Raw genomic sequence first — 21,959 nt, 5'->3', positions numbered from 1 at the left:
GGTAAAAGTTGCTTTAAATTTTGGACTGGCTGGGGGCTGGCATGGCCTTTGGCATAAATCAGAGTAGTACGGGGTTGCTCTAATTTACAGCAGCCTCCCAAGGACTCCCTACAATTTGTATTACAACCCAAAAATCAGCAAGTGCTATAGAGATACCCACTCTCCTGTCCCAACATGCCTCTGATGCTGTGGTTTGTGAGGTGGGCATGTAGGGCTGCCTACGGTGGCTCTGTGCAGGCCCCATACCAGGCAATTCTCCATTGGTTCCTGATAGCCACTGTAAGCTGCTGGAGCTGTGTATATGGGTCAGAGTGGAAGAGAGACTCTCCTTCGGTTTCCATCTTTGGCACCTCCACTGACTCCTTTTGTGACCCTGAGCAAGTCTAACTTCTCCACATCCATTTCTAATCTCAGATGGGAACAAGGTCACTTTTCTACCTGTGTAAGCTACGGATGCCAAACATTGTAAGTGACAAGCATATACTGTTAATATTTGGCAGTAAGTCAAAAAGCAATTCATTAATTGGGCTCCACATTTGACAGGTTCCTAACACCAGGTATAATTTCGATAAGAAAAAACAAATTGGTACATTTTGTCTTGGTAATTTACTTGAGAGCCATGTTTTTGCTCAAAGACATCATTGCATCTTGCAATGTGAAAACACATCATTGTAGATAAAGCATTCTGAGGTGTTTCCATTCATTGTAACCCTTCATTTTGGTAAACTGCACTCTTTATAAACAATGACCATATTCTAGCTTTCTTCAGGAAAACACACTTGGGAAAATAGCCAATATCAACAGAAAATATAGAGTTGCCACTGTGTATTCAGAACCACACTGGCTACTGTCCAGCTATCACGCAAACATTAAGAATTGTAAAGCTTCTGTAATTATTTTATTTATTTTCAACCAGGTACATTTACGGGAATCATGAACACATACAACATGGCAACTATCTATGCAGCCTGCATCTTCGTGCAATAAAACAAAAGCTATACAGCTATGCAGGAACCGCAAACCAAATGGTTATCAGGATATTCTGAAATGTTAAGGAAAGAATAAGTTGTGTCTTCACCAAGAAAAAAATCTCCCTTAAAGCTTCCTTCACAGCAAGTTGTGGGCCTGCCAAGAGACAACCCATTAATTGATGTTTGAACGTGTAGTTTTTGAATGGAGATTATATAAATAAATAAAAGTCAGCAGCAATTTTCTAGCATGCATCATGAAAACAGCTAGCTGTTTTATACAAAGATCATCCCAGCTGAGTGGCCAGAGATTTTTTTTTAGGGCAAATTCCTATGTCAAAGGTCATCTTATTAATACAGAAGCACACTCATATCAATGTCTTTATATTTTCTGACATGGAAATTATGTGCCCAATCCTGCCCACTGTGAACTCTGTGACTTGAGGGTTTGCAGGATCAATCCCTAATTTATTGTTGTTCGATTATAAATGGAAACTTTAGTATCCACGAAAGAGATAGTATATTCTAAGGCCCAGCACAATTTGCCTTACATGTTTTTTCCACGTACACATCTACCAATGCACCTGTCTCAAACTAAAACATCACCACAGTGTTGATATCAAGTGGCTGCCAACTGTAACAAGTTGTGGTGTTTGTATTGTGGTGTTTGTGTGGAGTGAAAGAGAAATCTAACTTGAATCCATCTCTCTAGAGAAAAAAATAGTCTGAAAAGCGACTGCTAACATGTCATTGTGGGGTTCCAACATTTATGCTCAATGACATCCAGACGCTTAATACATTTTCTAACTGATAGTCTTGTAAACTCAACTTGGGATCTGAAAAGGGGGAAAAATAGGGTTTTTTTTTTTTTGTTAGTGTCCTCCTCTTCAAACTCTTCAACATTCACATCACCTGTAACTCATCCATCCCCAATACAGCTGCTAGGGTGACTTTCACTTCATTCATTTAATTTTAATAAACACATTATAAAGAATGGCTCTGCATTAATTTGTTCATTCACTGCTGTTGCCTTGGGTTTTTCTTCTTTCCTTTTAATCACAAATTGTTATCAAAACCATCAACTGCTGGGTTAAATAATCTAAGGCTTAATCAGAGGACTGTTTAATCAGAAATGCTGTATGTACTTGAAAACAAAAGCATATTCAGTACAGATCAAAAGTATAGATTCCAGACTGTGAGACTATTAATGGATATAATCTTTTCTGCAACACCAGCAGAATATTGATAACAAGAAAAAAGAACTTTCTACTCGATAAGGAGCACATCACAACAATGAAGCATTATTTGAAGTGTTTTCTTCTTAGCATGAGACATCCCTAGACACCAGCGTGTAGTCCTTTTAAATTCAGGCAGATAACATACACTGGAGTATAATCTCTCCAGAGATATGTACAGTAGTTCCCCATGAAAATTAAAGTGGTTCACTTGCGTGTATCAAGAAAAGGCTGCATAACTGATGGGGATTGGGGATAGCACGTATCAGCCCTACTCTTGGATCCACAGAGGCTGGATGGTCTATAGACTGACTCACCACCAGCTGTTGAGAAATGCCTATGTTGTATTCTGCTGTGCTCAAGCTCTGCCCACAACCCCAACCACCTTTGTGTGTGTAGCATCCAAGAAGCAGCAGAACAGCAGGGGGAGGCTGCATAAGTCAATGCCACACACTTGCACGCTGTAACCCACTGCTCCACAGCAGCGCATGCTGTAGCCAATCCTTAGACTGTCTGGGGCAGTTTCTTTTGGTTTCCAGAGAAGGGGAGAAAAGGCAGGGGCATAGCAGAGCACAGCCCACAGGATCACAACTATGAGACTGCAGTGCCCAAGATCCCTGCTTATGGAGTGGGGAAGCAGCTGTGCAAAACTTGTAACTGGTGCTCCATGACCAACTGCAGAGTTGGAGGGGAGAGGACCTTTGTGCAGAAACCAGGATTTTGGCATGCGAAGAACAGAAAGTAGATAGGGAGAGGGCAGAAAAACATTCACCTTGTTCAGAGGTGCAACTGACCATCAAGATCTGATCAAAATGCCCTGCAAGAGGAGCCAAACCACCAAAAGCCACAAGATAATAAAAGCCCCTGTACGATACTTTGTGGGTGGCTGGAAATAATGGTGGTGATTTCCTTAGCAGCCTACAGGATTTAAATGAATTCCATTAAAATGAATGCTATAAAAATCTCAACCAATCAGCAAACGCGTCCTCCCAACCATGAAAGACTCGCAAACTTCTGCACAATTCTTTAAGTTGCTTAATACCTTAGGACATGCTGGACCATCCAATGTGGACCTTCCATATCTGCACTGTATTTACATTCTTTCTTATGGACGGATTTATGAAATTATTCTTTTCAGAGATAACATTGCGAAATTCCTTTCTATGTTTGATTGAAATTTCTGCTCCACTTCAAATTAACATATTAAGCCCACAAGCATTATTTTACATAAATCATTGCATTTCAATGTATTCTAGAATGCAGCAAATATGTATATAGGGTTGTGGAGGCAGGGGCAGAAGTGGAAGAGAGATCAACAGAGAGAGGGAAGAGGAATAATAAAAAAAAAACTTACAGGGATTGTAAACCACTAAGTCCTCTAATGGCCTCATTAGGTACAGTCTTCAGCTGATTGTTCTGTAGGGTTCTGTAGAAAAATCTTTGTTAGTGAAAGATTTTCACAATAATCTTTAAAGTATCTTCTATTTGACATAAGAGATCATATTCCTCGTTAGTGGACTTTTTGCACAAGAAAACGCATTTTGGAATTAAGACAAAATACTCAACGACAATTTTAAAATAATCGTGAAAATGTCTTGCTTCAGCTACTTACACAATCACTCCATTAATTAAACAATCTACATCAATGGGCCAGATTTCTTGAATATAATGGGCCAAAATCATCTCTGATATAAACTGTTGCAATTCCCCTTGACTTCATTGGGAGCTGCAACAATTTACATTGGAGCTCAATTTGCTCCAATAAATGGCATTTTATTATTTACCAGTGCTTGCATTTTCATGGTTGTTTCTACTGATTCCTCTATTTCTAGAAAAATGGCACCAAAGTATAATTTATTTTAATAATTGCATTTGCATAGTGTGCTGATTATAAAGCATTTCTGGGCACACAGAAATGTTAGTGAATAATGTCAGCAAAAAAATACAAAATGGTAGAGAGTCTGCAACGAACTATTCAGGAATCCAGCCTGTTCTCTTCACCATTCTCTATAGCCTCACCCACACTTACCTTTGCCCCTCCATTTTGTTCTATAATGGAACCATACTGTGGGATGTACATTGTTGATTTTATAGAGAGATTTCTAAAGAAAGGTAGTGACAGGCTACATTAAGTTATATCAATTCTATAAGTTACCTTATAAGACAACTTTTTGGTCGCGGTGAAGAATATTTTTTATCAACAGCATTTTAATGGTTGATCTGTTTGCTGTTATGAAACGGGTCAATAGATGGTTTGTGTAAGTGTAACTATGCAAGTACATTAACAGTCAACTAATATACTTAGGTTTAAATTTTGTAAGAATTGACAAAAATGTTGGATGCCCAGCTTCAGATCATAGGCACTGACTCAGTGGGTGCTCTGGGGCTAGAGCACCCACAGGGAAAAAATGGAGGGTGCAGAGCACCCCCGGTAGGCTCCCCTGCTCCTCCACCAATCAGCGCCTCCCCCTCCCTCCCTCTCCACGCCTCCCACGATTAGCTCTTTCGCAGCATGCAGGAGGTGCTGGGTGGGAGGGGCATGACACACTCAGGGGACGGGGTGGAACAGAGCAGGAAGAGGAGGGGCAAGGCCTTGTGGAAAGGGGTGGAGTGGGGGCGGGGCCTGGGACAGAGCCAGGGATCAAGCACCCCCTGGCACATTGGAAAGTGCTGGCACCTGTACTTCAGATACCTTATAGGGGCTGATTTTGAGTACCTTCCCTGCATTTACCTTACAAAACCGCCTGTAGCACTGTTGCAGATGAGGAGTTTCTCAGTCCTCCCCTCTTACTCCTGGGCCTATGCTTCTTTCCTCACTGAAGATTTCCCTTTCTTCCCCTCAGGGGCCTTTCTCTCATCCTCTTTGTATCCCTGCTCTATTGGGCCAGTCTTCGTTTAAACGCACCCCTGTTACCCAAGCGCTAAAACTTCAGGACAGAGATTGGTTTCATTTTTAAAATCTGGTTTGTAACAGGAAGCTAGTTTCAGCCTTAACTGTAGAGCAGCAGCTGTAGTGGATATTCTCATTTGCTGGGGACAAATAGGGCACAGCAACAGTGGCACTGCCTCGCTTAGAAATCCCTCTACTGGTCAATTTCAGTTATAGGAGTTACTGGCAGTGTTATATATTTTCTAAGGGAGTTGGAATGGCACCCCAAAACTATTTAGGCTCTCATACTACATACATTACAGTAGCATCTGAACTCCTGACGGGATAGAAGGAGAAAAGCCTAGGTGGCTTCCTCTGAACCCTCTTGGGTCCATTGTTTCTCTCTCTTTTGGATAGCCAGAGAGGAAGGAGAAAAAGAGACACACCCTGTGGTCTAACAGTTAGTATTTTTCTACCACAAGACATATCTGGGAGTCAAACATTATTACTCCAATAAAATGTAATAATTACAGTTTAATCCAGGTGACAACTGTTTTTATTATTGAATGCACATCGTCTTCAAGGTTAGCACTCCCAAGGGATTATGGAAAAAATAACAAAGCAGCAAAGATTTTCATGTTAGTGTACTGTCTGAACAAAAAATTCTGTTTCTGTCCAGCCTATCAGTAAACATGCTGACTGTGCAAGAAGAAAGTACACAGCAAGCTGTGAAGCTCTAAAATTTGATTACTTACAGCACTTTGAGTTCTTTCAACCCAGACAAGGCCTTCGTATGGATAAAAGAAAGGTCATTGCCAGCCAGTCGTCTGGAAAAAAATTGTAATAATAATTCAGACTCTGAAAATACACTATATTTTACTGTCTAATACTGTCTAATAGATGAAACCATCAATGCATCAAAACTTGCATCAGATTATACCATATCTGCGATCCTCACATTTACCACCATTCACTCACAATTACACATTTTCAGTAAAGCATAATGCATTAAAATCACTTATCTGGAGCCAAATTTGTGATCAACCCATGTAATCATATACTTTCCTCTTACTTTTACTATAGTTATCGGATTAATGCAATACATGAAGAAGCAGCTCTCAGAAAGTAGAGAGCGCTCACACAGACTCTTTCCAACTTGAGGTTTTCCTTTATGATAATTTAAGAATATGTTTATATTCCCACCCAGCCACCCTAGCTCAAAAAATCAATAAAGTCTGGTATCACCCCAAGAACATAATCCTGTAAAAAAATCAGAAGGCTTCCTCATTCTTCAGCCCCTTATTTATAGCAATTAAAGGAGAGACTGAAAATGTAAAACTAACACACCAATGGATGAGTTAAGATTCTTCTTATGAACCTGGGTTTGAAAAATGAGTTAACTGCTATCAATATGTTCCTGAGGCTTCCAGCATAGTTTAGGTGAAAAGAATACTCAGTTATCCACGTTTTTAATCTAGCCACCAGCTTCTAAAGAAACTATGCAGTCAAGCAGCAAGAGTTAGTTGCTAGACAGAAGGATGTGGAAAAAGGTGTGTGCTGAACATCTTAAAATTCAGATGATGTTCACTACTAGATTCGGGGCGACAGCCTGGGTCCACTGAAGTCAATCACAAAGCTCTCATTGATTTCAATGGGGCCAAGTCTCTCCTAGATACTAATGCAATCCACCTTAACAAACTAACATTAATCATCACTATAATAAGTATAGAAGTTTCTTCAGAACACAGGGTGAAAAAAACACTCAAGCAACAGAATTTCAGCTACTTATTTTTCCCCTTGTATTTTCTTCAAACCTTTTGCCAACTTCCAGATGGGTACTTGCTGCGTGGTCTAACTTTGCTGAGCTCCTAATATTTGCGACACTAGATATTTTATTAAGGTAAAAGATAAAATGCAGGCCACCTGGTAATCCCTAGCTGCCAAAGAATGAGAACATTACAACAAAGGATCATGTCAGCCAAAATATTAGCTTCCTTATTTGCTTTATTATCTAAATTGAGATCTGAAGACATCAGTGTAGATTATACAATGGAAACATACAATGGGATCATTTATACAAAACAATAATTGTTTCTGACTTTTTCTTTGTAAAAAAAAAAAAAAAAAGTTAAGAGCAGATTACAAATGATCATCTCTGTTCCAGAGAATTGTAAATTGATCCAGCATCAAGGGGAAAACACTAGCATATTGTTTCTAAAGGGGAGATTACAGTAATAGCAACAAACCCATCAACCTGATTAATAGGTAGCAGGTTTAAAAATAACAAAAGGAAGTACTTCTTCACATAATGCTCAGTAAAACCTATAGAACTCATTGTCATGGGATGTGGTGAAGGCCAAAAGTATAACTGAGTTTCAAAAAGAATTAGATAAATTCATGGAGGATAGGTCCATCCATAGCTGCTCATCAAGATGGTCAGGAATGCAATCCCATACTCTGGCTATCCCTAACTCTCCAACTGCTAGAAGTTGGGACTGGACAACAGGGGATGGATCACTTGAAATTGCCGTGTTCTGTTCACTCTTTCTGAAGCATCTGGCATTGTCAGAGACTGTATAGTGGGCTAGGTGGACTACTGGTCTGATCCAATGTGGCCGTTCTTATGTTTCTTCACTCCAGTCTTAGAGTGGTAAAAAGGTAGCAAAATTACTATTTTGTTCATCTCATCTTTGTAATCTCTCACTGTGTGTAACAGATCATCCTAGACATTAATTCTGTCTGCTATGGAAATCTGCCTATGATTGAATGCATGCCATAATAAACTGCTGCATATTAATTAGCTTCCAGTCCACCTGACAACAATAATATTTTTGTATATAAACAAATGGAGGAGTGACTGTCCTTCGTGAACAGGAAGGCGATGGTGTAACAAGTGTTATCCGTGTCCATGTACTAGCAAGCCAAAGAAAAAGGGAGTTTATAATTTTTGTGAATTTGTTCCACAAATGTCACTTGGGACTCTGGTGGCATGAATAAACCCCCCAGGTCTAAGGTTTGACAACATGGTTTACGTAGTCATGGTCAGAATCCATCAGAAGAATTGCAGCTGTAGACCCTGATACTCCAAAGATGGAAGCAAGAGTGTAAAAAGCATGCAAGAAAAGAAGTCTTACTGAAATAAATGGAACTATTCAAGTCACAAAGACTTAGCAGGATTGGAATTTTAATATGCATAGTTCAGGCACACTACTTTTTTTTAAAATTACAGTAGCACCTAAAAGCCCCAATCAAGGCCATGGCCCCATTGTGCTAATTGCTGTACCTGTTTTCCAGATTCAAAAAAACCTTACTCTTTCCCACACTCTCAAATACAACAAACTGCAGAGGTACAAGTATGCAGTGTTGCCAACTCTGTATTATTGGTAGCATTACTCTAGCACCTAGAAACCCTAGTCACGGACCAGGACCCCATTGTGTCAGGCACTGTGCAAACATGGAACAAAAAGATGGTCCCTGCCCCCAAACTGCTTACAATGCAAGTATAAGACAAGAGAAAACTCTTGTAATTTTATGGCAAGTCACATTGTCACCTTGTGTTGTTCTTAAAGCCCTGTTTCCTGGAGACAGGTAAATACACAAGACACTCAGCTTTTTTTGTTTGTTTGTTTTTGTTAAAATCAGTTTCTAGCCCTCCGGTTACAGAGAAAAACTGAGGACGTGCCCCAAGTGCAGTCTAAAGGCTTTGACACCAGAAGGCCAAAAAACCTAGAAGATCTAATACTGATCAATAAATTTTTTTAAATCTCATGATTTTTTATTTTTTAGAATTCAAACAACTGAAAAACTTGCATGGCAATGAAAAACAAATAAGTTCAATGCTATGTTTCCCAGCCAGTTGCTGTAAATGGTTTGTATTAAATTTAGATTTTACATTTTTTTTCTTGAAAAAGCATGCAGGTCTTTCTTTTTAATGATTTCCTAAAAAATGCACTGAGAACTAATATGTATAAAATGTGTTGGCTCCCTGCAAAGTGTATGAGCACTTATGAACCTGCATTTTGCCAGTTAGCTCCAAAACACAGCTATTTATTAAAAGAAAATGCAAACTGATTTTTAAAAATCAAAACAGAAACTCTTACACAAACAGAAACAAACTGAACATATAGCCCCAAGTTATATCAGCTGACAGTTATTGATATTGATAATCTAGCATTTATTTAAAAAAAACCACCATTCCCCACAAATTTATGAACAGCAGCAGTTGCTTTGGGATTTGGTCAAACATCTGCTACAATATTTTTTATTAAAAAAAAAAAAAAAAGTTGAACACCAATACCATCCACTGTCACGGAAGCAACATATTGTGCACTAGAAACAAGATGCAATGAAGCAAAAGCAAGGCTTGCGTGACTTTAAATAGGAATACTTAGTCTACCTTAAGGCAACTCCTGTTTATTCAGCCTGTTGCAACCAACCAACAGAAAAACTGCAATCCATTACATTTCCGTTTAGCTTAAGTCTGGCAACTTTCCAGGAGACAGGATGCAACTGGCCAAGTGTGCAAAGGCTGTACGAATCAGTTTTCCAAATATACATTTATCATGCGTGTACTAGCCTTGGGGACCATGGCTTCTCATCAGGAGGTTCCAACTATGGTTACCCAGTTGGCTAAGACTAAAATATTATGCACCATTTTAACAAACTTTCTTCTGCTGAAGCGATCAGGATGGGGATATTTTTCTTCATAGAATAAGGTTTCGTTCAAAACCAGCCAAAGAGAAATGGGGGGGGGGGTCCCACATCTTCACTTGTTTTGCATATGTGCTGTAACTGAAAAGCCCGAAGTCAGATTCTCAACGTTATTCTTAACACATGTTAGAGAAGGAATGAATGGAAGATCAACAGATTGTTTGAGCCATGCCCAGGATTTTTGGTGGAAGATTACAAACTAAATTAAAAACACACACAAACAGGCTCAATTTACACTTTTAACTTCTATTGGCATAGCTATGTTGTGTCAGAGTGTTGACTGGTTGTAGGAAGGCCGGAGACCAGTCAAGAGATTCATCTCCCTACCCGTATCTATCATCGGGGTTTAAGATCGCACAAAATAAAAACCAACAAGGCAGGGCAGGAGTAAAACACAGGTACGTTTATTAGACCAACAACAGTTAAACAAGTAAACGGGGTATACTTTAAAGGACTCCCAACACAGGTTAGTAAGGTAAATAGGTAAAGGTGGCACTACAACTATACTGACTGTGACCAAAAAGGGTTTTCTCCCTCCCTAAGACAGGTCCCAAGTGAGGGGTATGGAAGACTTAAAAGGACCCTACCATTTCTCGCAACTTGCGTCTGGAGCCTCATGACACAAATCAGGTCTGGAACCAATCAGGTTGCTCAATATGGTGAAGAGTGGACCTCAGGCAAGAGGCAGGCGATAACTCTGCTTGATGCTGGTGATTCTTCTTTCTCCCTCCCTGCGTCATCGCAGGTGCAAGTAAGATCCCGATGAGAGAGTGGCCCCTAGCAGCTCACCCTTGCGTGCAAGTGTGTTAAACCCTCTCACCACCCTAAGGCGCCGTGCTCTGGCTTACGCACCCAAGTAGTCCACACTGCTGTGGTCCAGCACTCAGCCACTCAGATGGGCAGCCCCGTCCTTCTGGCGTGCTAGCCCCTATATGCCCTGCTGTTCCCGGGCAGATGACATGTCACATGGCTACTTGGTTTCCCACCTTTTCGGTAGAAAGGGTGGGAAACTATACCTGAAGTGGGGGAAGAAGGGCAGCCAAGATGGATTCCTAGTTGTTGTTGCCAGAAATTCAAGATGGGCATATGGGTATTAATGCCAAAACAGAAATTTCCCCCCGACAGTGGGTATGAAAAAAACCACATGAACAGCGGACGTAGCTATAGCAACAAAAACCCCAGTGTAGACTCAGCTACGCCGACAGAAGAGTGGCATAGGTAACATTGTTCGTAGAGGTGGTATTCCTAAGCAGGCAGAAAAACAGTTTTTGTTGGTTTATGCTGCATCTACACTAGAGGGCTATGCTAGCATAGCTGTGTCAGCTCAGGCTCTGTAGCGTAGTCATGGCCTAGCTACCATCTATTTGCATGTCAGTTTGTCTCTGGAAGGAAAAATCAGAGCTTTACCAAGGGAGAGATGTCTCAAAACTAGGGAGGTAGTGTTGCCAGACCAGTCCAGAGCATTGCTCCTGGATGTTGGAAGCAAGTGGAAAAGGAAAAGGACCTAGGGGTGACAGTGGACGAGAAGCTGGATATGAGCCAGCAGTGTGCCCTTGTTGCCAAGAAGGCCAATGGCATTTTGGGATGTATAAGTAGGGGCATTGCCAGCAGATCGAGGGACGTGATCGTCCCCCTCTATTCGACATTGGTGAGGCCTCATCTAGAGTACTGTGTCCAGTTTTGGGCCCCACACTACCAGACGGATGTGGATAAATTGGAGAGAGTCCAGCGAAGGGCAACAAAAATGATTAGGGGTCTGGAACACATGAGTTATGAGGAGAGGCTGAAGGAATTAGGATTGTTTAGTCTGCAGAAGAGAAGAATGAGGGGGTTTTGATAGCTGCTTTCAACTACCTGAGAGGTAGTTCCAGAGAGGATGGTTCTAGACTATTCTCAGTGGTGGAAGAGGACAGGACAAGGAGTAATGGTCTCAAGTTGCAGTGGGGGAGGTTTAGGTTGGATATTAGGAAAAACTTTTTCACTAGGAGGGTGGTGAAACACTGGAATGCGTTGCCTAGGGAGGTGGTGGAATCTCCTTCCTTAGAAGTTTTTAAGGTCAGGCTTGACAAAGCCCTGGCTGGGATGATTTAATTGGGTATGGGTCCTGCTTTTGAGCAGGGGGTTGGACTAGATGACCTCCTGAGGTCCCTTCCAACCCTGATATTCTATGATTCTAAGTGGGTGATGTTGGGGGCTGTGGTCGGTGGGATGTATGTCAGGACTGCTGGGATGGGGAGGGGGCAGGAATCTTCAGCATAAGTGGGAGTTGGTAGAAAACCACTATAAACCTGCTCTGATCAGCTAGTTAAATTAGCTTTATGGAGTGGCCCAAAAATAGCTGAAGCATACCAGTTAATCCTGCCCTTATTTGAAGTTTGTGGAGACTATTTACGTTGCAAAAACAATATTTTACATGCACCGTTAATGGGCTTTTTGACTAACTATATGTGTACTTCAGATGTGCCTTGCTCAGGGGCGGCTCTACCAATTCTGCCGCCCCAAGCAGTAGCCACCGAATTGCCGCTGCGGGACACGGACTGCCTCCCCATTCTAAATTCCGCCCAGAAACCCTGCTTGCAAAGCTGGTGCCTGGAGCCGGCCCTGGCCTTGCTACAAAGTCTGGCACATAAAAGCTGGGTTATGACTGTTTTATCTTGATATAGTATGCGTACTTATCACCAACAGATACAGTCGCATAATTGCTATTGCACAGATTTTCAGTGAAATAAAATTTACTGGAAGACGGTTAGGTGATGAATATGAGTGCTTTATTGTGTGTGACGTCATCATACAAGAAAGTCTCCAAAAATTTCTTCACACATGACAGAATTACCTACTTCAGGTCATGTCTGCAGGGCTCCTGCACTATAAAAAAATACATCATTGCTTAGTACCCCTGAAAATTCTTTAAAAGAAAAAGGGTGGGAGCTAAATTTTGCTGTAAAAAAAAAAAAAAGTACAATATTTACCCAGTCCAGCGAGGTGTTGAGTGCCTCCTCCCTGCAATGGAAGTGGATGACAACTCCACACCTCAAAGGAGTTCTCCTTACCTTGAAGGACTGGTCCCTAAATATCTATAGTTTAACACAGAAATCAAACTCTTTTCTCCAGTTCGTCAAGAATAGTCTTCATGGGCTAGATTTTGACCAGCCCCAAAACAGCCAACCAAGGGAGTAAAGAGTCCCTTCCTAGGATAATTACATTAAGGCTACTTAGCTCTTGCTGTGAGTGCTGGGGGGAATGCAGGGGTTGTGCATCAGATGTCCCTTCCCAGGAAACAGAAGGGACATTGTCCTCCTGCCAGGCTTGGCAACAACACGGGCCGGCTCCATGGTGGGGCCAGGGGGAGGCAGTCCTACACCTTCAAATGGACTGTAGCAAATTCCTCCACCCTGATAACAACAGAGGACCCTGGGAAGAATCAGGCCTCTCAGAGGTTCAGTGGTTTGTGAGGCTCTTCCTGAAGCAGCACAGCTTATGCCCTTTCCAAAGGGCTGCACTAAAATGCACAGTCTAGCCTAGAGTTGTTTTTTTGGTATCCCCTTAATTTCTTTGGCAAAAGACTAATGAAAAATACAGTTATGCTGCTGAGTGATGAAGCAGAAGGAAATCAGCTATCAAAAGATCTTGATTAAATGCAAATATTTATACCATAAACGACAGTGCAGGGAATGGTACAGCTGCTAAAAATCTCAGTAACATTACTTTCCCGTACAACCTTGCAAATATTTTGCAGATTATTCTGGCTGTCATCACTTCTGGCTCTAAATACGCTTTCACCTTTTATTTTCTGAAATTTTTTAAAAATTGAGTTTGGCTATTTCATGTGCCACTCTGAGCTGAAAAATTAAGCATCCTGACGTATGGAGGAAGGTTTGTAATCATGCACTTACTGAGAAACATCGCTATGAAAGAATCACTAAGAATTTCCTGTTCAACACACTGTCCCATGGTCTGTTCTCCTGACATCAAAATACAGTGAATTAGACACTTCCAAACTCTCCAGAATATCACACTTAGTGGTTCTGCTAAGAACACAGATATATGGAGTTAGCCCAATGGTCTCGTCTTAAGTGTTTGCCAGTGTCATAATACACAAAGTTAATTCATTGTCTCTTACTTCTCAGGCAGGAAGGGGAAGGAGTATTGCAAGGACCCAACCTGAGGTGAGAACTAAGTAGTGTCCTGCATTGTTCAGAAAAATCACTACAACCAATAACTCCTTGGCCGGAAGTAAGTGGAACTTTAAATAAAATTGTGTGCCTGAATAACTTGGAGGCTCCAGCAGGGAAGTATCTGCCCCCAAAGCCTGGGAAAAAGATTAAAAAGAAAATGGATGGGAGAGTCCCCAGGCCAGCCACTGAGGAGAAGGGCATAGACAGACAAGGACAGTTCCTGTGAGTCAAGCTGTTAATAAGTCAAGCAGACTGCTTTCTACAGAGAATTCAGTTGATAATGGCTAGTGTTTAATGCAGCTAATTAGCAACAAGGGCTGCTCCCAATTGCCTTAAAGATACTTTTGAAGATGAAGGAATGTGGCAGGGTTACACCAGGCATTTTGATAACCTCATCTCTTACTATCAAAGTCACTTCCGAGAGTACTGACTCAAGAGGTCAACACGTCAAAAAATGACATTGAGAGCACAGAAATGCTGATGTGCTGGTACTGCACCATCAATTCAAGACATGCTATTTGGGAAGTAACACTGCTATACAGATTACAAAGGCTTGGTCTACACTTAAAAATTAGATTGACCTAGCTATGCGCTCAGGGTTGTGAAAAATGTTGCATCTTGAGTGCCATTGCTAGGTTGACCTAACTCCTGGTGTAGACATGGCTAGGCTGACGGAAAAATTCTTCCATCAACCTAGCTACTGCCTCTCAGACAGATAAACTACATTGATGGAAAAACCCCTTCTGTTGACGTGGGAAGCACCCACATGACGGCACTATAGCTGCAGTACCATAGTTGTGCTGCTGTAGTGTAGACATGGCCCTAATGCCACTAGCTCCTGCAGGTATATGGCATGCAAGCGACTGGTTGAAAGACACCTATGTATCAACTGACGAAAGTGTACTTCCTCTGTGTTCATCACAGGCATCCTATTGCTACATCGATGGAACTGCTACTTATAACCTGCACTAAAGGAACTGCTGCATTAGACTGTACAGCTCAGAGTTGTAAGAGTAAGACAAATTACATTTAACTACTTAATGATGTTAGGTTCTCTTTCATTCCTATTATTATCTGTATTACCATAGTGCCTAGGAACCACAAATAGGGCAGTGCTTCCAAGGAATAAAATATTGAGGGAGAGAAAACCTTTGCATTTATATGACTATCAAGAACCACTCTGTTATGATTATCTAAGCTCGCTGGTTGACTAGTGCGCTCAGAATAATTCAGTCATTCATAGTATCCCATTGTTGTAAAGTTGAACAAATTCAGGAAGTGGCCCATTGCCCCAAAGGATTGGATTTTGGGGCAGTAGTAGGTAAGATAAATGAATGTGTGTCTCATAGGATGGCACAGCATTTTTTGTTAGTCACAACATGCATCCTTGGTAGGAGTCCAGCACCATCGATTATTTTACATGGCATAGCCAGTGACCTCAAGTCCAAATGCACCTTATTTGTATTATGAAAAGAGGATTCAGAATGGCTGGGGAATACCTTCCACGACATCATCTTCTGAGAGTTTGATGCCAGACATAGCACGCTGAACCAAAGCACTTCTGGAGGCCGCAAATTCCTGAGTCCTCTCTCTTTTGGTAAGTTAAATGGTACAATTATGAGACAGTCTGACAACCCTGCTACCGAATTGTTGGGACACGTTAACCACCGGTGTAATTCTACCAAAGTCAACAGAATGGACTCAGGGATAGCATTTGACCCATCATTCAATTAAAAATTGATTAAAAACATCACTCAGTCTTCTCTCTTATTCTTGACCGGATGCAACATGAACCCCTAGGAAGCCTTCTGTTCTTGTTTTTCAACCCAGATGGTGGTGAGCCTCAAGATATTTGAGCAGGGAATTAGGTCCCCTCCTCTCTCTGTGAAAAGCTTCATACACAAATGTTTGCTGTAATTTTCTTTCTGCAGTTTTCTGGGATAATTCCCACCCTGGCTGTGTCTCTTGTCTCTGTAATAGCTTGTTGGCTTTTGTATGTCTGTCACGGGTTTGCTATATAAATGCATATGAGGTAGTGTGCATTGCCTGCCATCACCCACTGGAAACTGGTATTCCTTGCTGTAAGTTAGAATATTGGTGAGGAATGCAACACCCATTTGTTGTAAGATTAATAAGTAATGTGTCCTTTTCTTAAATTTAATTATTGTATTTTGGCAGCACGCCTAGGGATCCCAGTCAGGAATCAGGGCCCTACTGTACTACGTGCTCTACAGACAGATACCATAAGATGTATGTTGGTGTATTAGCTCTGATTGTGAAGCAGCTTTGCAAGCAAGATCCAAAGCAACCTTCCTGATCTTTTGCATCTTAATTTATCACAGGTCCTCTACACCTGGTGTGATAAATTGGGGGGGGGGGGGGCGGACTCCCTTTTGTGGACACCCAGCCAGCCAGTTAGCTATAAAATTCCTCTTAGTAGCTGTTCTCTACTTGCTTTACCTGTAAAGGGTTAAAAAGTCCACAGGTAAAAGGAAAAGAGTGGGCACCCAGCCAAAAGAGGCAATGGGAAGGCTAGAACATTTTAAAATTGGGAAAAAAATTCACTTTGTTCTGTTCTGTTGCTGTTCTCTGGAGAGAAGGGACAGAGCAGAGACAGGGCTGGGACTATGCTGTAAAAAGCTTTTTGTCAGGTATGGAAATCATCAGATCATACCTAAACCCTACTCATAAATCAGAAAATGTCTAGGAATGTTAGGTTTATTTCTGTTTATTTCTTATTGGCTTGTGGACTTCTCTGTGCTAACCCCAAATGCTTTTTGTTTTGCTTGTAACCTTTAAACTGGACCTCAGGAAGGTTATTCTTGATGAATAATTTTTGTAAGTGGGTTTTTTAAATCTAGCAAAAGCCTAAGATCCAGATGTATTTTCTTTCTTTTTGTTTTTAATAAAATTTATATTTTTTAAGAACAGGATTGGAATTTTGGTGTCCTAAGAGGTTTGTACACGTTGTTTAATTAGCTGGGGGCAACAGCTAATTTCCTTTGTTTTCTTTCTCAGCTCTTCCCCGGAGTGGGGGTGAAAGGGCTTGAGGGTACCCCACAGGAAGGAATTCCCAAAGGCACCTTCCTGGGTTCCGAGGGGTATTGCATTTGGGTGGTGGCAGTATCTACCCATCCAAGGTCAGAGAGGAGCTGTAACCTTGGGAGTTTAAGACAAGCCTGGAGTGGTCAGTATTAATTTTTAGAATCCTTGTGGGCCCCCACCTTCTGCATTCCAAGTGCCAGAGTGGGGAATCAGCCTTGACATCTTCTCTATGGACTCCTTTTCTTTGTTCCCTCACCCAACTCCCATCTTGTGCTTGCATTTTTGCTGACACCCTCTACCCCCTTTCGGACATACTTCTGGCACCATGTAATTATTGCTACTACTGTCTCCCCACCACTGTCCCTCAGGTCCAGCTCCTCAGGCCTCCTCATGTTGCTTGAGTTGTGCTTCTTGCCCCCATAACAGCAGTCCCCAGCTGGACCTGGGGCACAGAAACGCTGTGCAGCAGTCCTACTAGTGAACTAGGCATCAGCCCCATTCAGCCCTAATAAGACTGCCCCAGATGTCCCTCAACCCCAGCATAGCATCTGCCTTGAGTGGAATTCGATTTTCCTGTCAAATGAAGATGTGCCTAGAGAGTGCTGCCCTCTGCTTTCCTTCAGCTGGTGAACGTTCCCTTGGGGACCGGAGTCATCAGGAGCAGAATAAAGCAGTTCCTAATCTGTTCTTACCCTCACTAGGGATCTGTGGATAATCAAGGAACCATTGCCAACTCCCTGATGGCCCCCTCATGGTGTGTGTGTGTACACCAAGGCACAGAAAGAAGTTATATAAAGGGTATGCAGTTAGAACCAGTACCACAATCACAACAGTATAAACCATCAAGTTTTGAGGGGGCCACTTTTCATTCTGAACCCCTTTTTTTGGTATTAATATTTTTCTATCAATAAATGATCCCTGAGATAAAGAGTCTTTCATCGTTCTTGTTCTCAGACATTTAAAATGGCTTTTCAATGGACTACACAATGAAAAGCTTGAGAATTAATGTGCTAAATTCTGTCCTCATATCATAGAATCATAGAAATGTAGGACTGGAAGGGACCTAGTACAACCCCTTGCACTAAGACAGGACAAAGTATTACCTAGACATTCCTGACAGGTGTTTGTCTAACCTGTTCTTAAAAAGGATGGAGATTCCACAATCTCCCAGTGGAAAACTTATCCAAGGGCAGATTTTGGCCCATTATCTTTGGTTTGGTTTTAAAATAAAGGAATGTTGCTTTTGAAGAAGGCAAACGTTTCAGTCTACTAAAAGGTGCATTCAAATTCTACTTACAAGTGACATCTATATTTTAGCCAGACTTCCTTAAGAGGATAGCCCACAGAAAATATGTAAACTACTACCTTTTTAAATGGCAAAGTACACAACCATCAGCAAAGATTACGCAATCTGAACTGTCAGAGCAAGTTGTCATAGCAATTCAGTCATTTATCCTCCAGCACCCATGCTGCACCCATGTAAGAAAACAGTGTGTTATGTCCTTTAAAAATAGGTGACTAGTAGTCTACAGTGGTAAGTTACAGCACTGTAAACACTTTGGACTTCCCAAGCATCACTGATTTTGAAGCAAGAAGAAAAAGAGCATATTTTAATAAATGCCTCATTTTCCGATTTTCTTTCCACTTTCTATTTTTGCATTACAGTCTAAATATGAACTTTCCTTAGCTCTGCCCAGTCTGGCTGAAGACTATCCTTGATGAGGGGGAGGGGGACCTTAAAGCATTAAAAATGCCCTTGATGAAGGATGATTAGGGTGGAGATGGCAAGTTCTTTGAAATGTCTCATTCTCCCCACTGCCATATCCTCGGTCCTCCCTGGGTTTGGTTTCAGCCAACTACTCTTCATTTGTGTGCTGACGGTTTCCAGGTGCTGATAGTGATGACAAAATATAGAGGTGGGTACGACGTGTGTACTTGTGGCACCTGACCTTCTGTTGCAAGTCCACCAAAACAATTTCAGATAGAGATTGAATGGGATTGAGAATGAATCTTATGGAACTTCATAGGTGAGGGCATAGTTGCATATCATAGTTCTCCAGGAAGGGTCTGAACTAGGTGACCTGTAGACTTCTCCCAGGTGCAAATCCAAGATTTTGAATCAGGATCCTCTCCAATTACATCAGGGATTGGCAACATTTGGCATGCAGCCCGTCAGGGAAGGGCGGCCAGCCCATCCCTCGGCTCACGCCGGTTCCCACAGCCCCGATGGGCCTGGATCAGCGATCAGCGGCCAGTGGGAGCTGCGATCGGCTGAACCTGAAGATGCTGCAGGTAAACAAACCGGCCCAGCCAGCCAGGGGCTTTCCCTGGCAGGCCGTGTGCCAAAAGTTGCCGATCCCTGGATTACATCATTATCTTTGGGTGAGAGTAAGGGAAACATTTAGGAGGACAAAATGTGCCAATAAAGAATACCTCAGAGAAACTGATTTAGTACTTAAAATAAATGTATCCTCTCTCTAACTGTTATATTGGTCTTAATTTCACATATAGTATGGCAAGTGGGTGGAGAGGGAGGTGAACTGAATTTAGCTCCATATCATTTCTTTGTGTGCAAGCTTACTGTCAAAGGCTAAAAAGCTGCATTCAGACCTAGGCAATCTTTCTTAAAGAGGGTGTACACAGGGACTATGTGGCTACTGCCCATATACAGAGAGTGCCAATTCTACTCTGACTTATCAGTGGCTTTTGTAGAGCTGGGTCTGACTGCTCATGGGTTTATAAGAAGCTAACTATTTTTGTGCATGTGCGCTCACAAATCAAGTGGTCTCCTACTCCATCCCCAATAACAAAATGGGGGCAGACTGCACCACACGTTGGTTTTTTGGGACCCACAGCTGTAGAGAATTAGACTAGGAGCTGCTGAGGCTTCCACAAAGCCTCAAGAAATTTCTTATCTATCTTATGCTTCAGGGCAGCCCCATCCTGTTGGCTCAGGAAAACAACTAAATCCAGTATCATAAGGGGGTCTTCAGCTTAACAACACATAGTGCTACCTCCAGGACACTGAGCTGAGCCAGATAGTTTTCAAATAATGCCAAAGAGGTATTTGTATGCTGAAGACTCAGTCATACAAAAGAGATGAGCATAAGAAAGGATCTTGAAAGAGGGAATTCAAAAAGACCATGCTGCAGAGTAACTAGTTTAGGTAATACTAGGGGCCTCATACACAGTCACTTGGAGGTTGAAATTAACTTGTCAAAACAAGAACCATAAGGGAATTTTAAAAAGACTTTCCCACCCTCCCAAAATAATACAGTTTACTGAGCTCACTAGCATTTTCTCTTGAAAAAAGGAAAACATAGGAGTTATGAGCTTTGTTAGAGGTTTCTAGAATACAAAAATCCTCTTCTTACATTGGCAGGGTTGGAGTTCAGCTAGAACACATTCATTTAAGGCTCATTTAGACAGGAAGTGATTAATTAACATGGGTCGGCCAATATGTTTTTCACCACCACCTAGGGTGGACAAAGCCAGTGATGTTTAGAAACTTAGTTAACTGGTCGTGGTTAATCCTACTGGGAAATCTTTGCCCAAGGGTTTGCCTTGACTAGAATTTAAAGGTATGTGTGAGACACATTCCAAGACTCTAGGCTAGACAAGGCAATGTATACATTTACCATGTGCTAGCTGGTTAAGCTGAAGCCTGGGCTATATCCCCAGGTGTGTCTCTAGACTTGCCAATGCTACAAACTTCCTTATCTTCACTAGGACGTGACTACAACACACACATCTTTTTTCCTAGTGAAGACAAGGCCTTATTTTTGCAGACTTGACAGGCTCTTTGTCTCTGGTTTCCCATTCTGAATTCTGGGATCCTCTATCTTTATGTTAGTGAGGGAAGAATTATTCATCTTTTTATTATCACCACTTTAAACACCCACTTTAAACAATACCACTTTAAAAAGGGTGTGCTAATGCTATTCTAAACCACCCCATTTAAAAGTCACATTTGCTTACTTTCAAATGAAACATCTTCCACCAGGGGCCCAGAAAGATGCCTCTTCCAGCCCAGGCTTCTTCTCATACTAGCAGAGCTCAGCCCTGGTGGCCTTGATATAAAAGCCACACACTATTACTTGTAAAACCAAACTGATAACCAAAAAGGGAGGAGACTGCAGCTTAGTGCTGATGAAGAAATAGGAACAAAAGGGGCATCTAAATTACACACTGAAATCGATACTATGAATGCAAACAGCTGTGAAATTTCAGCCAGGTGGTCATCTTCAGCTACAGCCAAGAGGAAAAAGTAACTCTAGTCTTTTCCTTTGCAGATACTCCCTGACTGCAACCCTAAGGCGAAACACCACACACCTCATTTTCTACTGTCAGCGTGCATTTTAATTAGTTCTTTTGTTCCCAAAACAAACACCGTCTATTAAATGCAATGCTCAGAAAATTCTAAAGCAGAAACAAGATGGTTAATTCCGACCAAGAGCATTTAGTGCAGTAAATTGCACAGAGGCAATTAAACATTCAAGCAGTTCTTCATTCTCCCTTCCCTGGTAAATTACTGTTACTTTTATATCTCTTGCTCCATTTGCCCATCTCAAAACAAGAGGTCAGCCTTCCCCCCTACTCTTACAAAAAGGAGAAAGGCCTCACTTGTCCTATTCTAATAATTCACCAACAGCTTCAATGCATCAACCAATTCCCTTAACCCCTACATATTTTATAACTGGAGAAGTCTTAGTCTAATTTGGCCTTTATGGATACAAATTTAAGAGTTGCTCCATAAAAGATTTTGTATTCCTTAGCTAAGTTGGTACTGGTGATGAAGCTGGTTATATTTCACAGTATATGGACTGGCCATGAATATTATTTGTCGAGGAGCATATGTACACAAGTGCATGGGGAAAAATTAGCGGGTGCTCCGCACCCACCGGCAGCCAAGCTCCCCCCCCCTCCCCTCCCTCCGAGCGCGCCGCGTCCCCGCTCC

At 41.7% G+C, this 21,959-nt stretch overlaps 1 protein-coding gene across 2 annotated transcripts in view; it reads right to left on the bottom strand.

The window, feature by feature from the left end:
- The window catches only part of LGR4 (leucine rich repeat containing G protein-coupled receptor 4), a 125,568-nt gene that overhangs the window by 38,311 nt on the left and 65,298 nt on the right, over positions 1–21,959 (bottom strand). For both annotated transcript variants that reach the window (XM_073347792.2, XM_073347793.2), the window contains exons 3-4: positions 5,828–5,899; positions 3,558–3,629 (exon numbers count right to left, since the gene is read on the bottom strand). In XM_073347792.2, coding sequence (XP_073203893.1) covers positions 3,558–3,629; positions 5,828–5,899 — 144 coding nt within the window. The remainder of the gene's footprint in view (positions 1–3,557; positions 3,630–5,827; positions 5,900–21,959) is intronic.

This window comes from Lepidochelys kempii, chromosome 6 (assembly GCF_965140285.1).
Source record: "Lepidochelys kempii isolate rLepKem1 chromosome 6, rLepKem1.hap1, whole genome shotgun sequence".
Lineage (NCBI taxonomy): Eukaryota > Metazoa > Chordata > Testudines > Cheloniidae > Lepidochelys > Lepidochelys kempii.
This window is presented reverse-complemented; position numbering and strand designations above follow the sequence as displayed.